Source organism: Lichenostomus cassidix, chromosome 1, assembly GCF_008360975.1.
Source record: "Lichenostomus cassidix isolate B80296 chromosome 1, HeHo_3.0, whole genome shotgun sequence".
Taxonomy (NCBI): Eukaryota; Metazoa; Chordata; class Aves; order Passeriformes; family Meliphagidae; genus Lichenostomus; species Lichenostomus cassidix.
Window position 1 is genome coordinate 39,270,399 of NC_139479.1, and position 27,913 is coordinate 39,298,311.

General features: G+C 40.2%; 1 protein-coding gene across 6 annotated transcripts in view; it reads right to left on the bottom strand.

The window, feature by feature from the left end:
- The window catches only part of FARP1 (FERM, ARH/RhoGEF and pleckstrin domain protein 1), a 202,440-nt gene that overhangs the window by 57,563 nt on the left and 116,964 nt on the right, over positions 1-27,913 (bottom strand). For all 6 annotated transcript variants that reach the window (XM_085057395.1, XM_085057394.1, XM_085057391.1 and 3 more), the window contains 4 exons: positions 11,328-11,432; positions 6,753-6,795; positions 5,617-5,695; positions 3,103-3,200 (listed from right to left, as the gene is read on the bottom strand). In XM_085057395.1, coding sequence (XP_084913521.1) covers positions 3,103-3,200; positions 5,617-5,695; positions 6,753-6,795; positions 11,328-11,432 — 325 coding nt within the window. The remainder of the gene's footprint in view (positions 1-3,102; positions 3,201-5,616; positions 5,696-6,752; positions 6,796-11,327; positions 11,433-27,913) is intronic.

The following is a 27,913-nucleotide window of genomic DNA, read 5'->3' on the forward strand; positions in this document are numbered from 1 at the left end:
CCATATCCACACATCTTTTAAATACCTCCCATGATGGTGACTCTACCATTCCATAGGAAAGCATGTTCCAATGCTTGAATTTCTTCTTTTTATAAAGAAAAGGTATTTTTCCTAGTATGCAATCTAAACCTTCCCTGGTCCAACTTGAGGCCATTTCCTCTTGTCTTATCACTTGCTACATGGGAGAAGAAGCTGACCCTCACCTAGCTACAGCCTCCTTTGAGGCAGCTGTAGAGAGTGATAAGGTCTCCCCTGAGCCTCCCTTTCTCCAGGCTAAACAACCCCAGCTCCCTCAGCTGCTCCTAATAAGCCTTGTGCTCCAGAACCTTCCCCAGCTTCCTTATCCTTCTCTAGAGTGACTCCAGCACCTCAGTGTCTTTCTGAGGGACACAAAACTGGACACTGGATTTGAGGTGTGGCCTCACCAGTGCTGAGTACAGGGGAAGAGTCACTGCCCTGGTCCTGCTGGCCACACTATTCTTGAAACAGGCCAGCATGCCATTGGCCTTCTTGGCCGCCTGGGCATAGTCTGGCTCATGGTCAGTCCATCTTCATACTTCACACACTCACTGTAGTGCATCCTAGTGTCCTCTCCCTTCTAACACGTTTTACAATGCTTTTAATCTATTTTTAAATTGAATGTTTCAAACATAAATTTCATTCTGCAATATACATGCTAATTTAGCAGAAACCTATTTGCTGCCATATTATGATTTTATGATAAGTAAGAGTCTATAACATTGACATAAGCTTCCATACATAATATATGGGCCTCCTGGAATCAGATATTCCCCATGGAAACTGCTCATTGGCACTGCATTAGTAAGACACATAATAACTAACCTGCATTCTCAATCTTTCCCCTTTGATACCATTACTCTTATCACCTGTTTACTTTGATTTTTATTGCAGACAAATACATAATATTTCTTTTTCTAGAGAAAAATAACCTAGAGACAAAATAAATTAAGACAGCCATGTGGGTAAGATACAGCTACAGGCTCTTACTAGTGAGAATTTTCACAGAAAACCATTCATGAGACACAAGATGGACAAAAAAGTCACAGAATTCTAGCAGAGGTTCCTAGGAAACACTGCTACGCAAGAAAGGGAGAGGAGAAAAATCATCAACACCAAAAACAGAGGACAGATTATAGTCAAGAGACGTGGAGGGGAAGCACTGCAGGTGCAACATGAGGCACAACATCCCTCTGCCCAAAATGGCAGTTTGGATTCTGTGAACAGTTTTACTACTGCTTGATTAATCTCCTCACTCTCTTCTGACACAATGAAAAAAATCAGTTTTTCAGTACAAAAGTAGCTTACCCTGCTCTCCACTTAAGGAGAGTACTACTTGATCCCTAAAATCCCAATTCAGAATCACTCTGTACCTCAATGTCACAAAAGAAAGGGACAGAAATTTCAAATGCATCACAATCACTTCAAGCAAACTGCAGAAAATTATTTAATCCAAGAATATAATGCATCTCAGTAGCTCAAGAGCAATGGTGATAATCTGCCACTTTGCACACCTTGAAAAATAGTGCTTCTCACCAGCCTGCATAGGTGTGTCAAGGGTATAACAGAGGAATTTTGAGAAACCATGGAATTAAATTTGACTGTGGAGAAGAGGGAAACAGACACCTTGTAAAGGTGAAAGAGCATCCTGTATTTTATCCTCTCATGCTCTTGCTTCAGGAAAACAGTTGCACTCTGAGCAGTCTGGACATCAGAACTGTAGACAGTTCAGTGAAGAACTCAAGTATTTAAAAAGGTCCAAGTAAGACATTAAACAGGATCTAAGCAGAGATCATAATGAAAACAATGCATATAAAGTATACATGCTTGAGAGAGGATGATCATGAAGCAATACCTCAAATGAAGAGAGACACACACATTAGGGTGTCCACTCCTCGACCTCTTTCTGTGGTGCAGAGACATTTAGCAGGAAAACGCAGCCTCCTAGAATGCAGTTTAGCAAATGAGACTAATTTCCCCAAATGATTAAGACTTTTTTATTCCCTGAGATGAAAGGAAGTTAGAACTAGCTTAACTGATGAAAGAAATACAGATGGATTGCAGGACACTGTAACAGGAAAAACCAAGAGACAAAAATCTCACTACTCAAGGATTTATTTTTAAAGTCTGTGCTGCCAAAATATTCAGTTTTAAAACAGTGTGAGGACTACAGAATTTCACAGCTTCTCACTGCTACTCAGTCACACTGGGCAATGATGACCATAGCAAACAGAACCATTAAATACCTGCCTTTCCTACAGCAACTGACGAGCAACTGCCCTAACACTTTAACAGACTATAACAAAGGGTCACGAGATTTATCTGTTCACCTCCAAAGAGCTCCCAAATGTCTTTGTTGACTGTCATTTCCATACAACAGCATTACAGTGGAAGTACACAATACTGAATTGTACAAGGACCATTCAAAACAGTATCTGCTACAACCATTATACTTGCTGAGTAGCTTTTTCTCATATTATTCTCAAGATGAGTATCCAGGAAGTCCTGAAAGGGTAAACATATACTGTCTTTCAAGTGATGTGGAAGCTAAAAGAACCTTTGATGTCATGAACAAAATTAATGTATGATTCTACTGGACAGTGTTATTGTACATACTTTGCCATTAAGAAGAAAAGGGCTTAAAATCTATTGTTTTCTTTTCTTCCCTATCAGTTTCCTCTTAGGACTGTGATTTAGTCTGGCATTCTAAGTATGTTTATTTACTACATTCTCTAGACAGCATACAGATCTCCAGGAATTTGAATACCCTGCTGACATGATGTGAAGTACAATAAAAAGGATTTCAGCAGAATTCAACATTTGTTACTGCCTGCAAAGTCTACTTTTTAAATGAACTTTGGCAGACTATCAAATGCTTTGAAAATTTAAATCCAGTGACCAGAAGCTCTTCTTTATTTGAAATAGTAAATGATCTGTATTTGAATGCCATTATGCAAATGTACAATAAATTGTCCAAATGGGTTAAACCTGTCCCTGCAGCAGCTACTAACAGGTAACCCTGCAAAGCATGTCCAACCAATCATCCTGTGTATCTGTCTGGAAAGAAGAAAAAAGGGAACTTACATTGTACTATATGTGAGATTAAGAGGGCAGTGCTGGTATCATTACACGTTAGCCTTCCCTGTGCCAGGTCCTGCTTCACTTGCAATGCAAATAGGTACCTGCAAAACAAAAGTGAACAAAGAGTTACACAAACCTGGAGGGAAAGAGGGGAAAGTATATCAACTCTGGCTTCGCCTGCACGTTCCTTTCACTTTTTGGAATCTACAGAAGTGATCTGAATTACCTAAGTTTAGAAGCTAAATAAAACACAACAGATAATGTATTACTGCCACTAGAGCTGTACATGGTGGCTACTTTGAAGAACCAAGATACCTCTCTCTTCCCACCTCCCTTGGAACCAGAGCATCAAGATATGACAGTGGTAGCAAACATGACAGCTATTAAGTACTCCAACAGATAATGCAGCTGCTCCTAACCATGAAGAAACAACAGATAAACCAGTGATTTAGAGTTATCAGCTGGTTCTTGTAGAATAGAAAGCAAACTCTAAACTTCCACCTTGGCACTCACTTGGGAACAAGGCACAAAATCTCGATCAAACAACTCTAGCTAGCTCTGATACTTCTGTGGCCTCAGTATCTGCACTGTCCATGTACCAGCCCTTTCTAATTGCCTCCAAACCATTTCAGCCACATAGGACAATTCCACACCGCCAGTTTAAATGCAGAAACAACAGAAGTCCAAGACATTGTTTCAACTCTTAAATTTCTTTTAGCTTCAACAGAAACTGAAATGGTTTAGTTCCACTCAGTATCCAATTTTTCCTCACTAAAAAAAAAGAGCTAGCAATGGACATTTCTCCTACAGCTGGCATGAAACCTGAAGTGGTGAGACATACCTTAACAAGCCTTCCAAAGACTGCAGCTCCTCTGGAGAACTCATACTAGGATCTCAATAATTTTAATAACTCTAGATTTTAATAGGTTCAGAGAAAAGCTCTCATTTGAACAGTGAGTTTCTTAATGAGAAGATGTAGGTACAGTAAATGAAAAGGGCAAGCTGATTTGAGGAGTATGGAAAAGTACTGTGTATGTCCATGCTGAAATAACAGAGCAGATCTACATAACGTCCTTTTGAAACCTGCAAACATCTGTCTACCCATACAAAATTCACCCTGACAGAGGAACATAGCACAAAAATGTTACATTCTCTTCTTCTTCAAGTGATGAAGCAGTTTCCCCTGGATATGCTTTCACATCCTACACCCTGCTGTGCATATATATTCAAGTCCCTTAGCATCCATAATTAAAATCTAACTAAAAAATGTCATTAGTATTAAGAGACACATCTCCAGGTACAGAGAGAGATCACCAAAAATTAATTTACAGTTCTTATACTAAGAAACTGATATGCAGAATACCTATTCAAAACCAGAAATCTTTCATTAATAATATCACATTGTAAGTTTTCATTCATCCCTTTGTTCTTTTTATTCTTTCTTTTATTCCTTAGTTTTTACCAAGTAAATAATCCTTCTTCCGACACCACATTTCTGCTTTTCTCTTTCCAGGCCATCAAGCAATATCAATATATATTTTTTTCCAATTCCAATGCTCTGTTACCAAGATAAAACATGACAGAGATAAACAGTGAACACCACAAAAGTGGACTTGTTCTTTGTAATTCAAGTCATAAGGACACCAGAGCTCTTTGCAAAAGAGGACTTTGTCTTGTGAGAAGATTGAAAATAAAAACTAAGAGTGAAAACTCTGAATGAAATGGAGCATATAAAAATTTAGCATATAATTAAAAACTAGTAATATTGTAGACCAGAAAAAGAGTGAGTGAAGAAATACTGCAACAAAACAACGTTTCTGACTATAAAGGAAGGACCTGCTAGTAAGAAAAAACCTTAACAGGTCCCTGATATACATATTTACTCACAGAGAAATATGATTTCTTGTGCCAATACAGTATGAAATTCAAAGCTTGAAATGCACTGGAAAGCATTTAAGCATTAGCATTTAAGGTACTCTGTCTGCATATGTGTTTCTCTTTCTCTATGTTCTTATTTTTCATTTTATTCCTTCTTCTTTGCATTTCTCCATCTCCAAAGTCATACTTTCACCTGTGCAAACCTCTGGCATTTGCACTGGCTATATAGACATGGTCCAATGCTGTTGCAAATTGGCAATTCACACAAAACAGCTCTCTCCCAAATGAGGGAGAATCACACGTCCCTCAGCAGAGAGGTGCCGCAGGGTGACAATACATGACTTGATCATGCCAAACAGAGAACTCTGTTGCCAAATTGACTTCTCTTGGGGTTAGTAAAGCTCTCCCAGGACTCCAAATCCAAGGAGGCAAAGGACTCCTGCACTTTGCAGAACCTCTCAGCACACACTGCAGCTGAACCTTAGAGTCTATTTTTTCAGGTGCGTTCAAGGCTGGGACAAATAATACCAAGCTAACAGCAAGAGACAATCATCAATCCTCACCTAGTCATCTCAAATTCCATGATCTCCCCTCTGCCCATCAGAGATTCAACAAGAAGAAAGTCAAGCAGCTACTAACCTTGTCAGTTCCTCCTGCAGCTGAGCATGGTCAGGTGGGAAGAATTTTACCACAAATTTTACAACAACATGCTTCGGTCCTAGGACAAATGTCAAAGGAAGTTAACAATCATCAGTAATATGCTGGCCAAATATGCACAATGATGTACAAGGGATGGTTCATGCAACCTGCAGTGCATACAGACATGCTAACCTCTTGTCCTTTGTTAGTCTGCAAGATATTTGGAAACTGCCCCATAAAATTTACACACAATAAAAGAGAACAGTAACTTGTCACAGGCTACTCTGCCAAACCCACATATGCTTTTAGTAATTACATCAGTTGATCCAATAAAACATATGTGTATCTACTTTCCTTGCTTCAGAACACAAGGGAGCTAAAACACACCCTGCTTTTTGAATCCACTAGCAAATTTTTATTCCTGTTTTAAGAGCAGCACATTTGTTCCAACTCTTACAAGTATGCCCAGTGACAAAAGGACCAATGCATCCCTGTCTTGTGAGAGGGAGAGGCACCACAGCCTACGTTCAGACTAATATGACCGGAGAGGCACCTAGAAAAATTGAATCTCAATGGCAAAGCTCAATAAATTAAGAACTTGGCTGATATTTGACAGAGAAACAAAATAATGAGGACCTTTCCTGTTCATTTCTACTCTTTCCAGAGCTGGTAGCTATTTAAAATTTCCTGTTCTTTCCCATCACCCACTGTATCTTGCCCTGAAGGTCTCTGACAGTTCCAGGTGCTGCAGCAATGTCCTACACAGCTGTAGTATATCTGCTCGCTCCTCCCCAGTAATAATGTCTTCCTGTTGTTTTTCTCCTATCTTGACTACTGCTACCTGCCAGCAATGCATGTTCTCTTTTTTCCTACAAAATTGTTCCCTCCATTGCCACCAGTGCCTCTTCTAGTGACTGACTAAACCTCAGCCCCCTATGGCGGGGGGTCAGCACATTTATATGCTCATGTGACATCACTTCACTGGTACACCTTCTCAGGACACACCAGAAATAAAAAATAATTGCACCAAAATTTAGTGCAGAAGGTTGAGAACATAAAGATTGCAACCGACAGAATCCTAATTTATTCAAGTACTCTCAGACTGAGGAAAGAAATGTCAACAAGGAAGTACTTACTTCTAATCTGTTTCATAACAGGCTTCAAAAGATCGAGCCACACCTGGAAACAAAAGAAGGTGGTGTTATCATCTCTAAACAAACTACCAGAGCAGCATTTTTAATTGCAATACCTAAGTTATTAGTTACTTGTTTATTTTTTTCAGTGTGTTCATTATGCTTTCCTGAATTATACCTGGTGGGTTTTCTTCCCAAAACTCTGGGAGATGCTCAGGAAACAGCACTGTTAATGGGCACAGCTTTCTAAACAGTACAGATTCAGAGAGTTGGGAAACAGTGAGGGAATCTCCCCCTCACTTGTCTCAGATACCAACAAACACAGCACACATAGTCAGGAACCATGCATTTTGAGGAAAGAAGAATTGAAATGAGGAGTTTAGGAAAATACAGTCCCATGCTGTCATTGCGTTCCAAACCCTGATTAATCTTGAGAAAGGGAAGCGAATGAGGCTGCTGCTTGCTTTTGAGGCTGGGAATGCTGGACAAATGGAGAAATGAGATGGCAGTAGTCTCCTGGTATGGGGTACCCAATAGGAATCCTGCTGTAAGGTCTGGGCAATAATGGGGAGCTGCTTTGCTTACCTCCAAGGAGATAAATTTCCTTTCCCTCCCACCACCTGCAGGAGGAATGTTGTCTCAGATCACAGGTGTGAAGCAGACAACAGCACAAAGCATGGGTGGGAGGAAGCTTTTGAGCCATGGAACATCTTCTCCTTTCTATAAACTTGGGAAATTCAGGCCCAGGCATTCTTAACCGAGGACAGCATAACTTCTGCACGTAGTTTACTTGACAACCCATTTTTCAGGACAGTATGTGGATCTTTCCTTCAGCTTTCACAAGTGAAGCAGTGGGTGGAAATACAGCTTTGAGAGCCTATCTCCCCATCCTTCAGTCTCAAGTCAGAAAGGCTGGGGCAAAATGTTACAGAAAGCCAAGGGACAATCACGCAGAAGGTAAAAGCCAGATGATTCACAGGGCCTGGAGACAGCTCATAGTCCTCAGCTGGTAACTACCCATGCACATGATTTATATTTTGTTATCTCACTAAATTGCCATGGGCCTCCCTTGAAGACATCTGGAATTTGTGGAAGAATACCCTACAACCATCACAAAGGTTAAAACCATTAAAAAGGAAATTAACTGAGTCTTCCTCTAGAAAATGAGTATGTATTAAAATTATTACTTCTTTGACCTTTAGTAATTTTAGATTACGCAAAGATTGAAGCATACTCAAAATATCCATTTCCTAAAATCATGCAAGAAGCCAGACAGGAGCAGGTCTATATCACTGCTGTACCTGCTCTAACACCATATACCATTTTTGTCATTACTAACATGAGTGATTCCAATTAGCAGAGACCCCACAGCCCTGCCCTATCACATGCACTAATGTTACTCCACTGAATTCCTCTTAGGTTTCTCAGTCTAGGAAAGTCTTCTACTTTTTTTCAGAGGTTAAAGGAACTTGGTTATCCAAGAACAGCAATACAGTATTTATCACATGTTAAACTGGTCCTGACACACTGTGACACTTGAATAACTTAAACTGTTTTGTTTCAGAAAGTTCACATGTACATAATTTGCAACAAAGGGCAGGGACTTGGGCAAGTTTAAGCAGGGGGAAAAAAAGACTTCTTGAATATGAAATAGCCAATTTACATGATTATGAGAATAATGTATTTTACTTGGTGCAAAAAAAAACACCCAAACAAACAAAACAAACAAACAAACAAAAAAACCAAAATAAAATCTCTCTTCTCACCAGAGGTGCTTTATGATACAGCATGAGCACACAAGTGCACCATTCCTTTCTCTACTTTCCCAACCATCCTACAAGCAAGTTATAACATCCTTGAAAAGGCTGCTGGATACTGCAAATCCACGCACTGCACGCACATAGGGAGAAAGGCTGGGCAAAATGATGATGTTAGCACTGTGGCCAAACCCAAGCAATCAAAACTTCTGCATCATGCAGCTCCCACACCACACTGTATCTAAACACCATCAGTCTGAGGCTGGCTTATAAACTGGGAAGGAAACCTAATGTGAGGACTTAATTAAGATTTATGTTTTCAATTTTCTGCAGAACTACAAAGGCTAGATTATTTATTTGTTAAACAAAGGCTGGCATTCCATGATGGTGACCAGATTTCAGCAGCTGGAGAACTGGGGCAGACAATCAAGTGTGATGAAACTCTGTGAGACCCCAGGCTTGGTGACAGCGCCTCGTTTTTCTCCTTGTCCCAGCAGGAAGTGGAGCACTCAGACCCTCCACAATCCTCTCCCATGCAGATCTTGTCTGCTCTAAGCATGGCACACTTGAATGTATACAGCTGCCAGGCAACTTGACATACAACTGTCAGTAGGTCAGATATGAGGTCTGGAGCCTTTCATGTTGAAATAAACACAGCCAAATTGTGAATATATGACTTCACATACATACGATTACATCCAAACAAATACGTTCTAAATATTTATTTTTCCTTTTACGTTGCACTCTACACTGGAAGAATGACTCATTCTCTTCAGATTATATGAATATAAAATATGCATGAGTGCTTTATTTCTCAGACATACCATTAACTGCAGCATTTTTTACTTGCACAATGCTCAAGTTCTACATTATGGCCTTTAGGAAGCTCAGAAAATTTTAAATCCCATGGGAACATTCACCTCAATTGCATCATATAAACTGGTTACAATAATTTAAGCGTAAACAATACTCTCAGAGTGCTGCTCCACATTGAAACAACAATTCATAATCAAATCTTCTGCTTCAGAGTTTCAGGTGGTTGAAGGCATAATTCCACTGAATTTCACCATTCCTGGGGCAGAGCTGACTAGATATGGGCAAGGTTTGAGAAGCTCCCCATTTTTCAGAAGCAAAGGCCGTAACAACCAGCAAGGAGGTGGACTGATGCTCTCAGATTTTTGGCTAGTACTGCCTTTTGCAAGAGTAGGGGCCAGCTGAGTAACCATGCTCAGTGCATGGAGGCATTTTCCTTCAGGTCAAACTGGCACTGGGCTTAGGGGGTTTTCTCCACCTGCCTGTTCACCAGAGCCCTGCATCCCCCACTGTGATTGTCTGGACATATTTCCAGCCAGTCAATTCCTGCCACTGTGAGGGCCTCAGGCAGTGGCAGCCCCTCAATCTCTCCTGTGTTCTGCCTCAAGCAAATAAACCACTTTGTTTTCACAAGACTGAAAACTGTTAGTTTACTTCAGGTCTCTGAGCAAAACACAGACAGTCATCTATTTAAAACTTAATGACCTGTGAAGTAGAGAAGGTTGATCAAATGACCTTCTCGATTTTCTACAAACTAAAAAGCAACTGTATATACCAAAGATGTTAAGATTTATTTCAGTTTTACATACATACATCAGTAATGTCAGAAAGTCATTATCATCATGGTTACATGGATCCTTTGTTGCAATGGTACTCTACAGTTGTGCTGTTTAGAAAAGTTACATTAAGCTTTCCAGTTACCTTGAGCATTAGCCAAGGGTATCTGGCAGAACACTCTTCTAGTGAACTGTGTTTTATGTACCTCCAGGAGCACACTGTGAAGTAGATACCTTCTAAAGATTAACATCCATTTTAAAAAATTTCTTATTTAATTATAGTTAGCCTAGAACACTATTATTCAGTTTTAATGTCTATTGTCTAATGTCTGTGCCTGTACTAAGGCATGACAGACAAGTGATTCCTATTATTCATTTCAATAAGAAATATCGTTCCTTATGCATATTTTAGCTAGATGGAGAGAACATGGATTTTTTTTTAAAAATAGTTTCCCGAAGTCATCTCCTTTATGTCATCCATGCTATTGATGCAAAATTCACCCAACAGGCATGATATCCAATGTACACCAGAATGCAGTGGTAAAGCAATCCAGGTAACTAGCACACATGCCAGTAGGTCACACAATAAGTCTAAAGTAAAACAAACTTCAAAAAGAAAGCCATTAAAGACTAAGAAGTCATTAGCCTATGGCTTTCTCTGCTACATGATATTGGTAGTGCAATGCCTGAATGTTGCTGAGTGTCAGGACCAGGACACCTGACTGAGCCACACAGCTCCCCAGAAAGGACTTCCATCAATTTATTTGGGGTGTTTGGATTTGCTTTCCTTTTCATTAACCTTGTTATATTTATCTATCCCTCTTCTTGCCCCACAATGTTTTTCATGAACCCTGTTACAATCATTGTCACAACTTCTCTGCCAGCAGAGAAAGATTATTTCTGCACTCCAAATCAAGCAGGACTATGAAATCAAGAGTTGAGGCTCTGCAACAGTCCAGCCTTTGGCTTCTCTTCAGCAACTTAGAAAAACAAAATGCTTTCCCAACTTGTGTCTGCATTAGCTGTTACTTTCAATGCAGATGAAATCTGACAGGAACAATCAGGTTTTAAAAACATTTCTTCAACTCCAGTAGGCAAGAACATTTTTTTTTTTAAAGTCCCTTCCCTTTTGAAGACGGAGGATTAAATACATCTTACAAGTAAGGAGCAGAAGGAGAGGATACAATGTGCATGCAGATGAAAACCAGATGAAAATGAATCCTTTTACATACCATCATCTTTTTATGATCTGGAAATTCAAGGCCAAAGTAGTCGCCTTCAACAAGGTTCAGGTGGTTACAAACAGCATCATGCAAAACTTTCCCTGGAGCTCTTTGCTGTAAGAAGAAAACAAAGCCTAGGGTTACGAAGATGCTTTTAATTAGTGGCAGAAAAATTATTATGCTAAGAAATTATTCAGCAAACAACACTGTCAAAACTGTTTACAAAATCAGTGGATATTACAACCATACCCATAGGGCAATTGACAATAATGACACTAGTTTTAAAGCTAAAAAATATATCCATCCATCCATGGATGGCAGCTTTGAATCCATCTTTAAGGCATTTTTATTTTTTGAGGGAAAAGTACCATGAAATAGAAGAGGTAGAAGAGAGGGACTTGGGATATAGTTTTCTCATGTCTACCACGGGTAATTTCTACTGTGAATTGTTATTTTATCCCATGGCCCTTCAAGCCATGTCCAGTGGTGCATGTATATCTGTGTACAACCCAGTGAAACCAGGATGTTCACTGACATCACACACCGACAATGGTGCAGGAACTGAGGGTTTGCTGGATGCTGCCTGATATGCAACAGGCTCAAGCCCTGGGATCTAACTTCATATGGGCTTATCCCAAGCTTCCTGCTGGGAGGCACTGAGGCTGCTCCAGGCCTGTCTGTGCTACCCTGGCAGAGCTGGCAAGTAATTTGGAGGAGTCAAACACACTGAAAGCCTTCCCGCTATAAAGACCAGATGTTCTAGCCCAGTATTAGCTCCCAGAGCCACTGCTGATTGTAAGGATTCTTTTCATCAGCCCATCCATTAAATCCACACCTGCAGAAAAGACTACAAATTACAGTTTACCAGCAAGTGTTCTACAAAAACCAGTCTCTGTATAAAAAAGCCAATCACTGAAATCAAATATTTTTGTTCCTTGGACAAATGCACCTATTTTAACTCAAGAGGCCCTGAAACACAGGTCTACACTCACTTCAGAACAAATAATAACCCATTAAATTGCACAAACCCCACTGTTACAAGAGACCAATCACATCCTGGACAAGTGGGCTTGCATTCAACCTACAGACTGGCCCCTTCCCTTTCAGCCCAGTAAATAATTACTAGAGTGAAATGAAACAGCAGTAACCCAGTGAAGAAAAGACAACCATTAGAGGTGTGCAAACCAGCAGACCTGGCTCAAACCTGAACCTGAGCCCAAGCCCAAGCCCAAGTCCTAGCATCTCTGCTCCCATACCAAGAGACCACCTGTGAGTGGGCAGCTGCTCAATTCCACCCCTTCCCAGAAGCATCATAAAGCAGTTTGGTCTCTGTTTCACTGGGATACCAGGAAATAAATAGATAAGCTTTTTCTACCTAGGATACTACCTGGTTTTCAGCCATAATGTGAAATACAAAGCACCTTTCCACAGGTAATTTATCTAACATTCTCTAATATGAATTGTGAAAAGTAAATACCCAGTAATGAGGCTTACAGCTGAGAAATTAAAATGATAAAATTTTTCTAGGGAAAGTACAGGATGTATGTGCCACCACAGCAGCACTGTCACCCTGCTCATGCAGGACACAACGACCAAACCCTTCAATGCTGGCTGGTTTTGAAAGTCTGAAGGGAAGAGCCAAGCTCCCTCCTCCAAGAACTTGCTGAACAGGTTTTTAGCCAACATATTCCCAGTGCCTCTGACAGACCTATGCCACCAGGAAGCAATGTTCACTCAAGCTATTAACTGTTTGTTAATATTCGCTGTAGCAAACATTAGCCTCATGAATACTGTCAAAAAAACCATCAAGAACAATTGCAGATAAATGTACTAATTTTTTTAAGCATTCACCACAACTTTGCAGTAACTAAAGTAATTCACAGCAAAATGCCAAGTAAGAGGATACAAAGAAGAGAGGAAAAAAATCTATTTTTCTAGATAGAGCACTTTTGATCTGATGCAATGGAATTCAAAATAAGTCTCAAGTACATTGGAATATACTCACTTCATGCTTTCCAGCTTCATTAAACCAAAAGCATTCCCAATGCTTACCACCCAGCCTGCACTGAACCATTACACCTGTATGTCAGTTCTAACAGAAAGCTTCCCACACTTTCCATTCCATCTATCACTGTATGTAGGAACAAACAAACTTGCACACTCTCTATGAAAGAGCTTCCTGGTACGTGCATTTCATTGGAGGCAACAGAAGAATACTAAACACATTAGACTGAGTGTAATAATAATATTGCTTTACTGCTCTGGAAACACACCTACAAACTATTTAGAAGCAAATACTCCTGCTTTCAGACTAGTCTCAGGTCTTCACAGTTTGGCTGGGGCTGCTAGAGAGAGGAAGAATGGGTTTATCAGTCACCCTCACAGCAAGAAGCTGTCCTACTTGCGCACAAGCAGAAAAATGGAAATGTGCCTGTGAGTATGTATGTATGTCTAGCTAAAGTATTTGATGGACTTCTGTCTGACAAAGATCAAATTTCATCATTCCTCACAGGAAAAAAAAGTGTCTCTGAGTGGAGATTTTTGACCAACAGGAAAAAGGGCAGAGAGCCCACCTGCATTACCACACTGCCCAAGGTTAGCTGAGGAGAGCACGCCTGTCCGATCTCAGACCATGAGTAAAAGCATCTGATTAAAACCTGCTGAGTGTTTTCATAAAGGTTTTTTTTTTCTTATACGCATTTAAACGATGGAGCAGCAGTCTTGTAGTATTTATGTCACTTGGCATTTTCTCTGGAGTATGCTTCAATAAAATGAAACGCTTCTTACTCTAGTATTTGTAAATATTATTATTCTAAACTCATCTTAGCTTTGATCAGTCTACCTCAAAACAAAATCTGACAGCTCACTCAAAGGAAATGCAGTGCACATAAAATCTGCTGAGATTTAGAGCCTGATGAAACTCTGGTCTTGCAGGACCAGAAGGAGAAGTACAACATCCACTAAAGCAGGAACTCACAAGGTTTCAGAGGGATGTTGATTCAGTGCAGTTCCATGACATCCCTACTAAAAAATTTAAACACAATAAATTAAAAGCTCAGTCTACTGGGTATGGAAGCAAACCAGGAGTCATTCAGGGCATGGCAAACACGAGCTGACAGAGGGAGCATTCAGGAATGAGTGCACCACACCGATGACATCATCTGAAGTCAACACTTGTGCCTGACTTAAACGTGGTTACAACGCCTAGGAGAAAATACAAGTTTTCCACAGAACTTAGAAGGCATTTTCCAGCCATCAAGCATGGCCCTGCTGCCATGCCTCAGACAGCAAGTACTAATCCAGCTTCATCAGCTCCTGTCCCACAGCCTCGCATCTGCATGAGCCACAGCTTGGCTGCTCTCCCTGCTCCATGCCAGCACCAGCCTGCTCCACCGAGGACACTGACATGGAAGCATGGAAGCAGTGAATGCTGGTGGCAGGACTGTACCTCCAGACCACTTGCTATCACAGATACCAGCACCCTGTGAGGTAGTGAGGGAAAGGGAACAGGAGGGCATGGTATACTGGCCGAATACAACGCGGGGAAGGTCACATGCAACCCCCAGGAGCTGGCAACCTCCTGCTCCTGCTTCTGTTGACAGCAATATTCCTGTATAATCATTGAAAAAATACTGCAGCTCCAGAGAGCAATTCTTCCCACCCCAAACCAGCCATCTGAGAACACACTGGCAGGGAACTTTTCCTGAGCAATACAGGTGTATCTTTTACCCTGACAAGAAGGAGCCCTGACATGTATTTAACGATTTTAGTTGAGATGAGCCCCAGTCAGACTGATATACCAGAGAATTATTATTTTTCTCTTGATGTGGTATTTACTTACACCAAAATAATATTATAAATTTATTACAATGAAAAGAAGCTCACTGACTTCCAGCTACACATCCTTATTGCTTAATGCATTTTGAACTGGTCTTTCATTTAGCTCTGTGAAATCACATTTTAAAAGTCACTTTACATTTTCAGGGAACGTCAAGTTCTAAATTATGAATAATGTGCATCACCACATTTAGCTGCAAGCCATGAAGGTACCCAGTCAAACTAGCCTGATTTACACATTATACATTCAGCATTTTGCTGTCTGCTCATTATCTCAGTCCTACTCAATTCAGCCTCACTCTACGCCCACCAAAATCCAAAACAGTATGTTGTTTATGGTCTTCCAATGGTGAATATTTTATTAGGTTCAACAATTCTTTCATGTTCTAGCAAACGCCAATCATTAAAAAAAAAAATCCCTCTACATACTTGTTTAGACCATTCTTTGACACAGACTGCAATACACTTTGTTAAAAAAAAAAAAAAAATAGAGAAAAAAAGAAAGTACATATATCTGGCTATATCTGGAAGATATCCAGAGCTTTAAAAAAAAGTAGGTTTGCACTATTACACCAACTCCCACAGTTAATTCAGCAATTATTTCACTAATTATCCACCAAAAAATAAATATATACGTTTATGGTCAAATAGTGATTTTACCATTTTTTATCTGTTCAGCCAAATATTCTCTGATTACAGCTCAAACAAGATCTTTGATTGAAAGGTTTTTATTTGTTTGTTTGTTTTTACATTACTGAGCATTAATACCAGCTTAAAAAAAACACAAAATAAACACTTTCTTTCGAAATTTGAAAAATATAAGTCCCATTTTTGGTTGAAGTAAGAAATAGTTTCACATGCAAACACAGACTACCTTCTTTTCCTTCTCTTCAAAACTGCTGCAAATGGGTCAGGAAGAAGTTTGGGTTGTTTTGGGTTTTAATTACACTTGCTTGTACAGCACTAGCAGGTCATAGGAGAGAAAATAATTCCCTTATGTTCATCTAAAAGAAAAAGGTACATTCATCTTTCACACCTACCACCATACAAAGGCAGGCATTTTTTCTGCTAATGCCCTGTTCCTATCACATTCTGGGTGCTCAAATGCTCTAAAATGAAATGTGACAATTTGGTCATGCTAAACATTATACTAGCACTTAAATACTATATGGCACAAAGGTTAAACGTAACATTTAAATTTGTATTTGCTCTTTCATGGTTAATGACAAAAAAATCCCTTGAACTGATCAGGCTTTTATCAGATCAGCCAAATCAGATTGCCAAATTATTTTTACACTCCAATTTAACAACTGCATTGAAATGATTGTGAAAACTTAATTCAGTAATTTCATGACTATTTCTGAAGTCATACACAGTTGTAATCACTACTAAAAATAACCACCCCACGTTCTTAACAGCATAACTTTCTCAGTTAATCAAAACTGTTAAAAATTATATATGTTCCTACAGCTTTGAAATGAAAGAAAACCAACCAACAACTGTTCATGATAAGCAAATAGTATAAAAATAACCTCAAAGATGAGATTGAGCACAGGGTTCTTAGACAAATAACCCCATCAGAAATTTATACTTCAAAGAACGCTTGGAAACTACTCACAGGAGAACAATGCTGTCAGCATCTGCAGACAGATTTCATATTTTAAACAGTTCCCCTTTCTGGCGTAAAATGAAATGTGTAATTCATATTTAGCAGAAGTCTATTTCCTAAAAGGTGGGATTAAAGGAAAGAAGCACTGGTTGTTGCTCTGGACTTAATACTGCCAAGACACCTGGAGATCCTCTGCCCTTCTTCTCCTCTCCTCCCTTTCAAAGCGCAGGTGTTAATCCTATAGGAAGGATTAGATGACTATAAAAATAGATTTAGACCATAAAGATAGCTCTTACACCTGGGCTTACTAGTTTTTACCTGGCTGTTCAATTTAAGACTGGGTAGTTGAGAGGTGTTGGAAGAAATGTGATTTGTCACTCCTTCATACCAGGCCAAAGAATGGCAGAGAAGTGACACCTTTGACCAGAGCAGCCACACACTCCCACCACTACTTTTAAGTAGGCAGATCCCCACTCTGGACCTGCAGCCACCAGGTATGCATCCCATTCAAAAAGAGGGTGTAGAAGAGGCAGATTTTTATGATAACCTAAGGAGCACCTCATTCCTTTGAAGATATTTTCCATTTGAATGTAGATGAAGGCTCCACTCCTGGCACCTATCCCACATGCTTTTGCACAGACTGTGCACATACCATCAAAGGGCGGATTGAGGCCAAAAGCAGTAACAGAATAAGTCTCTTATGCTGCCTTAAAAACAGGCGACTGATCATCTGCTGTGTGTGTACAATGAGACTATTTAGCATTCTTTTCTTTCAAGATTTTAGTGGACTGCTTTTACACTCACCACATAAGCTGTTTTCCCTTAATGCCAGTGCTTGCCTCCCACAGTGTCTGATGTACGCTTTTACCCTTTGGTCAGTTTTGGTGGCGGTGGCACCTTTTTTAAATGGTGTGATTGTAAGACATGGTGTCTTACAATCTTTTTACTTCTGGTGTGTTTTACTTCCTTTAAAAAATGCAGCTGCAAAGTTAAACTTTTCCTCCCCACCTATCAGCTATGACTACTTTAGGAATTTCATTGCCAATGAAAAATCAACATAGCAAACAATTAGTGAGGCAAAAAATACAAAGAGAATGGGTTTAATAACCCGTCTCATTTGCTTGCATTTCTAGCATGGTCTCCAAAAGAAAATTGCAGTTTTCTACATTTTAAACATGGATTTGTTATTGTTTTTGGATTTCTGATCAAGGCAAACTGGTTTATGTCAAAATATTTTCTAAAATAGGCTGAAGCAGAAGGACTGCTCTTACTAGACCTTAAACTCTCTTCCAAAGCCCAAAAATCAAATTTAGTAGGAACACCCAACAGTAAAATTCAGGTGAACATTAACTACTAAATAATCATCTTTAACAGTTAAATACTGTGGAAGGAAAAAGAAAAATATTATCTAGCAAAGCTAATGAAAAGTTTTATGATGAGGCTATTTTCAGTACTGCTTCATTAAGCTTTTTCTTAAAGCAGAGTCAGACTAATACAAAATTCAGCTACAGTAAATACTCAGGTAACTGTACATCTCCATAATTATAGTACAGTAAAGCTACAGAATTGGAAGCTCTGCTTGGTCTATTTTAACTTGGTTCCTAAAATTAGAGCTTTGCACCTTAATGGGCAAACACCACCCACACTGTATTTATTATATATGTCATTTCAATGTGCATGAGAGGACACAAAAATGGAGGAAAGATGGGCTGGGCACTTTCAGAACTAAGCCTTTCACACCACTGACCAATGTGTCATCTTCAGGTGTAATGCTCCCAACAATTTGATTTCTTTGCAGTTCTTACAAATGCAAACTGATATTAATACTGATTTTATTTGCCACCTTTCAATTACTCAAATTTCTAGTTGACAAGATGTTTTCTACTGCAGAATCAGCAGCAACCACCACAAAGCTTGTGGAGCCCTTTGTAAAGACGAAAGGGAAAGAAAGAGGCAGATTCTTGGAGCCTGGAAAACCTCCTCCTCAGGCAGCTGTAGGGACAAAATTCCACCAAATTTATTTCCCACATCCATCCCACTGGCTAAACACTACGAACCATATAAACCAAAAATATTCAGCTTTTGGCCACAGTAGTCTAAGTACACATCTGTTTATTACAAAATGTTACTCATGGTGAAAAGCATGAACAAAATACTTCATGATTAGTTTCCTGGTTCACTGGTTCCTTTGGCTCTGTTTACAGCATTTTAACTAGTTGGCATCTAACTCTCAGTTAGAAAATACAACTGATCTTGTTAACTTTTCTGTACTGATTTCAAAAAATCCTAAATTTCACACATATGCACCTAAAATTCACTTTTATCCATTTTAAAGTGGTGCTCTAATCACATCTGCTTATGAATTCAGCTGCAAAACTTCATTGTTATCTGCCTAACAATCCTCTATGAAATTGTCCCAATGGGGACAATGCATGCCTTCCCATGAAATGTGAATCCTGATCTTGGTCATTCAAAAAAACCCCTAACCCCCAAAAACATTAAACTGCAAAACCAGGTCTCTGCACAAAGCTAATCAGTCCTCCTGAAAAACCGAAAACTTGTTTCTTGTAGTACAACCATAACTTCTTTCAGATAGGTGTTAAAACATTTGTGGAAAATCAGCAGTGGCAGAGCAAATCTTTTAAATAATGGTTTAAGGCTGCAAAATTTCACACACCAGCAATTAAATTCCTAGACTTCAAATGGGAGACTTGGCAGCACCACTGTTATTAAAACAAAATTACTTTCCTTGAATATCATTAAAATGCACAGTGTGGACAAGAAAAATGAAGCATTAAAAGAACAATGAGAAAACTTACTAAAATATGTCATCTTATTCCCTAAATTAGCTCCTGTAAATGCTGAGTCATCTCTGCCTAATTTTACTAGCAAATGAAAAGTTGTTTGAGGCTGTTCCTTAGCAAGGCAACCATCCACTGCTGAAAGTGACTATTTTCCTTTCTGAAGAGTAACATTCGCAGGATGTATTCCAGCTTCAGAGCCTTGACACTGACTGGTGATGACTTGCAAAAACCAGAGCCAGCCCGCCACAAATTTAAGATCTTGGTGTGAGTTGCAGGGCAGATGTATGAAACAGTGCTTTCCTCATGATTTGAAACAAACTGCTTTGCAAATCAGCACATAAGAAAGGTGGAAGACAACAATACTTCTGTGCTATATGGCTTTTCTAAAACCAGGTGCATGTTAAAAATGCTTTTCTGAAAAGCTGTCTCTTGTTCAGAGGGGCAAGGAGGGAGGCACACCAAAGCCATTCCAGCTATGACACCAAAACCCTTAGTGGAGACCCAGGGATGCCAGCAGACATCTCTCTGACAAAGATTACCTCTGAATTATCTATGTTTAATTGATAGCCAAGGGTGTAACTGGGCAGATGTCTCCATCTGGCATGAGCTGCATCTCTACCACGAGGTTCTGCCCACTGGGATGTGCCTGCTGGCCACAGGCACAGCATTCTGCAGCACAGAGATACCCACAGCACAAGCCCAGTGTCTGCACTGCGGGCACTGGCTTTGGGAAACACACCACAGATTTGTTTTCAGAAACTAGATAGGAGTTTGATGTGAAGCTGATAGAACCTCATTTTTCAGAACATTTTCTTTATGGAAAGCTCTTTTACTAAAGCTCAACACTGGAGCCAAGCAGGTACCTGTCAAATAAATGTTGATATTACTTTCTCTCCCTGCAAGCAAAAAACTGAATGAGTTTAACCCCCAGCCCTGGTGCTATTTAGTGGCACACTGTGCTCGTTGTTTCTTGGGAAGAGCTGCAACTGAGGCTCAGAACAGTCATTAAAAATACCTCAGATTGAATTTCATAGCCCACAGCTTTTGAAAAGGAATATAATGGCACCATTCAGTGCTCTCAGTGTAACTCAGCAGCATAGCAGCCAGCGCATAATTGAGGATGGAAACCCCAAACTCTGTGACACCCCTCACCCCTTGCCTCCCACTTTACCACTCCTCTCTCTGTTTCAAGGCAAAAATCATTTAACCACCTTCTTGGGTTTTCTTTTCTTAACATTAAGAAGTGCTTGCTTCTCTGTTTTGTTTTCTTTGCCCGCTCATTTCTCCTCATTTTCTTTACGCATAAGCAAACACTTTACTAGCATGAAGGAGTAGGCAATTCTTAACTCATCAAATGTGAAAACAGAACCCTTTTATACAGATTGGAAACATGAGAATATGAAGTGTTATGAGTTTATGGGAGTTATTACTATAAAACCAGACTGGGATGCAAAGTGGCTATTTACTATTTTTGTTTGAATACATTTCAGTTCAGTCATGATTGTACTAAAATCCCTCGAAAAAAAGAATTAATTTAAATGCAAGAAGTCCACGACCTGGAAAAAAATTCCACAGCAAACCCCAACAAAAAATGAGAGGTGCTCAGGCAAAATACTAAATCCTGAATCTAAAGCAAAACCAAATGCAACAGGAAAAACCTTTCCATCAGTCTCAACATTACTATTAAACTTAGAAAAAGCTTGCACCATCCAGGACTGTACATGTTTTACTTTTTACTTTAGGAAAAGGACAAAAAAGGAAAGCACGTTTTAACAACTGCATAAAGAAGTTTTCAAAAAGGACACCCCTAGATGAAGCCTTCAGGCTATGGCTGCTGCTAACCTATAACAGTCATGTCACACCATAACTTCTCTTCAGCCACTGCTCCAGCTGGATCTACTGCTCTGACAGCCAAAATGCAAGGCAGGGTAAGGAAGACAACCTGGCAAGCAATTTAAATTAAGAGTTTCTGTAGGACCCATTTGGTATCAGCCTGTCTTGTGAAACTGACGTAGACTGTCTAAAGAAAAGCTTGGCTGCAGCATTCTGCAATTGCTCCAGATGGGGCGTGGAGTAATCTTATATTTATGTGTGAAACTGAAACAGAGATGATCTGAGTTCATTCTTAATGTAACAACAAAACATTTTCATGGAAACAACTTGCAAGGGCAAAATGTAGGTCTCAAAAGCGATCTCTTCTTTAAGTATCTGAAAGACAGAACTTTTGAGTAGTTTTTCGCCAGTCAAGATCCCAATACAAAAGAGTTCCTCGTTTGGTTATGCAAGATCTGTCACTGATCTGATGGATGTATAGGAAATGTATTCAACATTTCTCTAAGCAGCCTCTAAAGACCTTAAAACTGAATATGCTCGGGGTCTGATCTGTCTTTTAAATATGCAAAGATACAGAAGAAAACATGAGAACTGTCAGTACTCTCAGGGGATTTGCAAGGGGAAGGTACAATCTCTTTTTGTGAATCACTGAAAAGTGCTAACTTTAGTTTGGGACACAAACTAGAATGGGAAAATGAGTTAGGGGAATTGGTATAGTAAAAGTTACAATAATGACTGCTTCTACCAGCAGATTTCAGAGGCACCTCATAACGATGTAGTAAAGTCACATTTTCAAGGAAAGATAAAACATAACTACCTCCCTTTTTAATACAACTACAGTTTTCAGAAAGATACTCAGGAGCTTTTCCACTCCTTCTTTGAAGCCTGCCTGCAACTTGCAGTGTCTCCTCACACAGCAGACACTCTAAAAATCCATCTCAGGTCTATGAAAGATATAACTGCCTCTAGGTTGTAGAAATCTGATGAATAAACACACAAGTCATAACCGTGGCCATCTTCAGGGGGAGCACAAGTGGAGTGGTGCCTGTGTGCACTGAGGAAACAGGGACTTCACCTCCAGCCACTTCAAAATCCAAAGCTGCTGGGACTGAGCTGTAATGTTGAACGTAGCATCAAACAGCAAAGCAGCACCGAGCACAGAGATCTGCTTATACATTTGTGGCAAACCAGGGAAAGAAGGGATTTGTGCTTGTATCTCTGGGTCAGGAGGAGGTGAAGTGGGAGGAAAGGCCAGCAGGATTTCTAAGCTGTACACGGTGTCTGTTAACAGCACGTGGTCTGAGCTGGGCAAAAGCCTCTCATTAATGTCCAGAGAGCTTCCTCCTGACTGTGACCAAGATTTTACTTTTACCTACGTTGAAGGTGGAACATTCAACTTTCACCTGATTTCCCACTGCTTCTTGCATGTGTATGTGTGTGTGCATATATAGATATGTGTGTGTACCTTACAGAATTGCCTGTGCCTGCAGTTAATGTGAAATACTTCAGAGACAGTAACTTACACCCTTCTACTTCACTGCTCATTCAACCATACCAACTGTTCCATCTAAGGAGATTCCTAAGAGATCTGTTTTCTGTCACTCAGATAGAGGTCTCAAATATCAAAGCAAAGCATCACCACTTACTATCACAAGTACATAAACACAGCCCCCAAAACACAACTTTTATGGCTTCTGTTCTGTTTTAATGTGCAACAATGTTTTCTTTTACACTCTGTTTAAAAATGCGCATTGCATAGAATTAGTTACTGAGATTTGGGCTTTGGACAATTTTGCTAAAATACATCTTTAGGCACAGCAGGTTTACAAAGGCAAATGAGCCATTCAACTGTTTTTTTCTTAAGGCTAGAATACAGCACTGCCGTATTAGATACCACTTTGATATAAATTAGCTTTATCAGCAACAACAGGCTTCATGAGAAACAAGCATTCTCTGTTCAAGGTACGTCAGAGAAGTCTTTGGGGATGTGCTATCAAAAGTCAAACATCAGGCTGCCACAATGCAACTTTTCTGACCACATTTTCAGTCTTAGGTTGAATTCCTCCAGAAAGGGTTTTAATCCATTTAACCTTGAGGATAATGTGTGTAACTGGAAAAGGATGTGATTTTATCTAATTTGTAGTTTTTTCTTAATGCTGAAACCCCAGTCCTTAAGTCCTTAGAGATAGCATACATCTCATTTTAAATTAACATTTGTAAATATGCTTTCTTAAATGTTAATACCCAGGTAACTTACAGATTCCTGGGCTATGCGAGAGCAATACATTTTATATACAACATAACAAGGTAACTGGACCTTAGAATCATAGAATATGCTGAGTTGGAAGGGACTCAAGGATAATTGAACTCCATCTCCTGGCCCTATACAGGACCACCCCAAGAGTCACACTATGTGCCTGAGAGCATTGTCCAAATGCTTCTTGAACTCTGTCTAGCTGGTGCTGTGACCACTTCCCTGGGGAGCTGTTTCAGTGCTCAGCCACACTCTGAAGGTGAAGAACCTTTTTCTGATATCCAACCTAAACCTCCCCTGACACAACTTCAGGCCACTTCAGGTCCTGTCACTGTCACCACAGAGAAAAGATCAGTGTCTGTCCCTCCTCTTCCCCTCACGAGGAAGGTGTAAACCACTCTGAGGTCTTCCCTCAGTCTCTTCTTCTCCAGGCTGAATAGACCAAGTGACCTCAACTGCTCCTTCTATGACTTTCCCCCCGCAGGCCCTTCACCATTCTCTGGACATTCTCTAATAGCTTTATATCTTCCTTATATTGTGGTGCCCAACACTGCTCACAGGACTCCAGGTGAGGCCAAAACAGTGCCGAGTAGAGCAAGACAACCCTCTCCCTTGATCATGCTACAAGTAATTATTACCAAGATGCCTAGTATATGAAACTTACTAAATATACTTCATCTTTCCGTATTTATAAAATATTTTAGTTATCCATGTTCTCACCAGCCCTCAAGTGACCATACTTTAGTGATCTCCACCAAAACACTGTCTTGCTACCAGCTTCAGGAATTATCATTCTTCATCACAATTTACTTAGAAAAGACAGATGACCCTGCCAGACTCAGAATAAATCTCCTTAGGGAAAGAACTACTGCATATGGAACACTACAATGGCATTGACCAATGATTACTGCTAATATACTTCTTGTACTGGCCTTGATTTTTAATCACAATGTGTCATAATGCTTGACAAAAACACCATGTGACTAAACTAGGCAGAGATGTAACCCTGATCTGGCATTAAGGAACCAATATTATTGGCTTTTACTTTTCCAGACTGTAAGTATTTCTTAAATTTTTGCTACCAAATAACTTGAGGCATCCTGTCTACTCTAAAACATCAAGCAAGGTCTTGCCCAGGAGAAGGGCATAGGCTTTGCAGGACGAGAAAGGTAAGTGAAGACACAGGTCACTGGCATTCTTCTGTTTTTCTAATCCTTACCAGATAATCAACACTCCTTGACAGGTCCATTCAAGCTCACCAAAGGCAGTAACTTCTGAGTGAGTCCCAGTGGGCGACTCCTGCAGAGCACACAGTGTAGGCAGCTGAGGAGGTTGCCATCATGTCTCAGGTAAGCCAAACATCTATCGACCAAAGTGCTGCAGTTCTGCTTCTAGCTATCCAGAGGACACAAAGCAAGAAAAATAGTCTCCATGTTTGTACTAAAATAGCATGTCAAAAATCATGCTGAGGAAACGCAAATATTTACATCTCATCTCCTCTACTGGTACTAAAAATCTTACAAAGTAGTAAGTATGTGCTACAAGCAGCTACAGCACAATTTGCTCCAAGAGCAAAGTGCAGTTTACTCAAGTGACAGTAGGATACAGAGATTAGACCAGTGACAGGTTTAGTGTGTGACTCGCACCCCGTGGGACCATCATGCTCGGACACTGTCTTGGCATTGGAGACAATGAGTACTTTCTGTTTAAGAAAGCACAAATGCCAACAGACAGTACCTCCTGTTGCTCCCATATGCTGGCATGTGCCTACAGCAACAAGCTGCCCCTGCTTTCTCTCCACAGCCTAAAGGGAGATAGGGAAGAGGGCTGAAAACAAGGAAGTGATCCAAAAGAAGAATTCAACCCACTCCCAGATAATTCCTTTCATCCAACATACCACAACTATAAGCAGTCTGTGAACAATTAAGGCCAGGAAAAAGCGAGTTCTGCTCATCACTGTCAGTAACCATTCATTCCAAGGCCACACACTTCCTTCTCACTTACAAAGAAACATGATTTCCCAGCAGTGAAACAGGGTGTTCTTCACTCACCCAGTTACATGCTAACCAGGACACACAATTTCACGTTATTTGCTAGGGTAGGTATTTACCCTCAGAGATTTGTTTGAGCTGAGACTTATCCATTTTTAACAGCAGTTAAGCATCCAGTTCCTCTGGAATTCCTTCATGTCTAGTGAGAAAAAGGGTACTTTCAGAGGAACAATCAGGCCAGGCAAAACTGAACAGACGAAGTTGGCCTTCATCTCACTGCTACTTTGCTTCTCCCCTTGCACTGCATGGTCTTTAACACGGTTGTGTGCTTATTTCTTGTTATCATTAACCTTCATGAGGTGTTTTGTCTACTGTGCTGTTAGGAAACAGATAAGTGCTTACACAAAAAATATTAGAGGACGTAATCAGCATATTTTAAATAGTCTTCTGAAACTGATTTCAAATGACTAAACTACTAACGACAAATATTTCGCAATAAGAAAAATGTAATTCACATCCATTATGAATGGATAGCTCTCACCACCAGCTATTTCAGGATATCCTGACATTAAATCAAGTATTTAAGGAAGGGCTTACATTTCTTTTTGAGTGATGCTGAATATATCTGGATATGTGTCCTTGCTGGAGATTTATAATTAGGGTTAGGACTATAGTGAGTAATTTTAAAAGCTCGAGAAATCACAAGATCTGTCTGACATCACATGTGGATTCAATACAGAACATAAGAGTTCTACAGACCATATATTTGCCATTGTATAAAAAGCCATTCATCCTGAAAGCAGCGGAGACTTGAACTTCCCCCATCACCTGCACTTCAGCAGAAGCATGACCAACGCTCTTCCACTCCTGATAATTATGATGAAGAGATGACACTATGAAAATTCACTTCACTCCTCATAACTGGTAGCAAGTGTCCCCAAATGTCCCTAAATATGCTTGTGTCCCCAGATGTCCTTAAATATGTAACTAAGGCAATGAGTGCATTAAAAGCAGTGGATTTCTGTCAGGGCTGAGCTGTGGGCTGAGTTGTGGGCTCACGCAGAGCACTCTCACAGCTGTGCCAGTGGCCACAGTGGAATTCAACTCGCCCAACTTCGGCTGTCTAAAAGTTATGTTATGTCTAAACTTATCGTCTGGCTTGTGTCTCTGCAGCTGGACAAGAGAGAGGTACCGTGACAGGAAATTCATCCCACCTGGAGAGAGATGGACCAAACACTTGAGGTGAACTGCCCACTGGGACAACTCTCACCCCACTGACAACTGCGAGAGCCTTTCTTACTCCTTGTGAATCTGATGTTCAAACAACTAAAATGAGATAATCTTATTTAAAACTTTTGCACAGGTACGATTGTACAGTCTCTCACACTTTTTGCTTGCAACTTTTCCACATGCCTGGGATATGATACATGTGGCATTTCCTTTCCTGGGAAGTAGAAGAAAGATACATTCTTATAAAGCTGAGAATTTAAGCAAGATAATGGTCTTGAAAGGCCTGAAGAAGACAACATCAGTCAAAGAAGAAATAAAGACAGCAGGATTAGAAATGTATTATAAGGACAGGCCCCAAAGCTGAGCTACAGCACAGGCTACGAGTAACAACAAAATCCTCCTTTTGCTACATGTGTTGCCCCAACATTTACATTTTACTTCTAATTCTGGTTTGTAAGTCTCAATTTTCTCAAAGCAAGAAAAAGCAATTCCATTCAATATCATGCTGAGGTGTTCACCTGCTTGTGGCTCAGATGGGTGCACTCTTGGCTGGGTAAAAATCTCCCTGGGTGGCCAGGCCTAGAGAGTGGTGGTGAATGGAGTCATGTCCAGCTGGTGGCTGTCATCAGTGGTGTTCCCCAGGGCTCAGTACTGGGACAGCCCTGTAATATCCTTACTGACAACCTGAATCAAATCCACCCTCAGTCAGTTTGCAGACAACACCAAGTTGGGCAAGAGTGTTGATCCACTGAAGGGCAGGAAAGCTCTGCAGAGGGATCTGGACAGACTGGATTGATGAGCCAAGGTCAACGGCAAATGTTTCAAGAAGGCCAAGTGCCAGGCCCTGCCCTTGGCTCAGAACAACCCAAATTGATGGATATGAGGAAAAATGTCTTCATTTAAAGGGTTGTCAAGCAGTGAAACTGGCTTCCCAGGGAATTGGTTGAGTCACCATTCCTGGAGGTTTTAAAAGACAGACGTGGGGCTTAAGGAGACAGTTTAATGGTGGACTTGGTAATGCTGGGCTAACAGTTGGA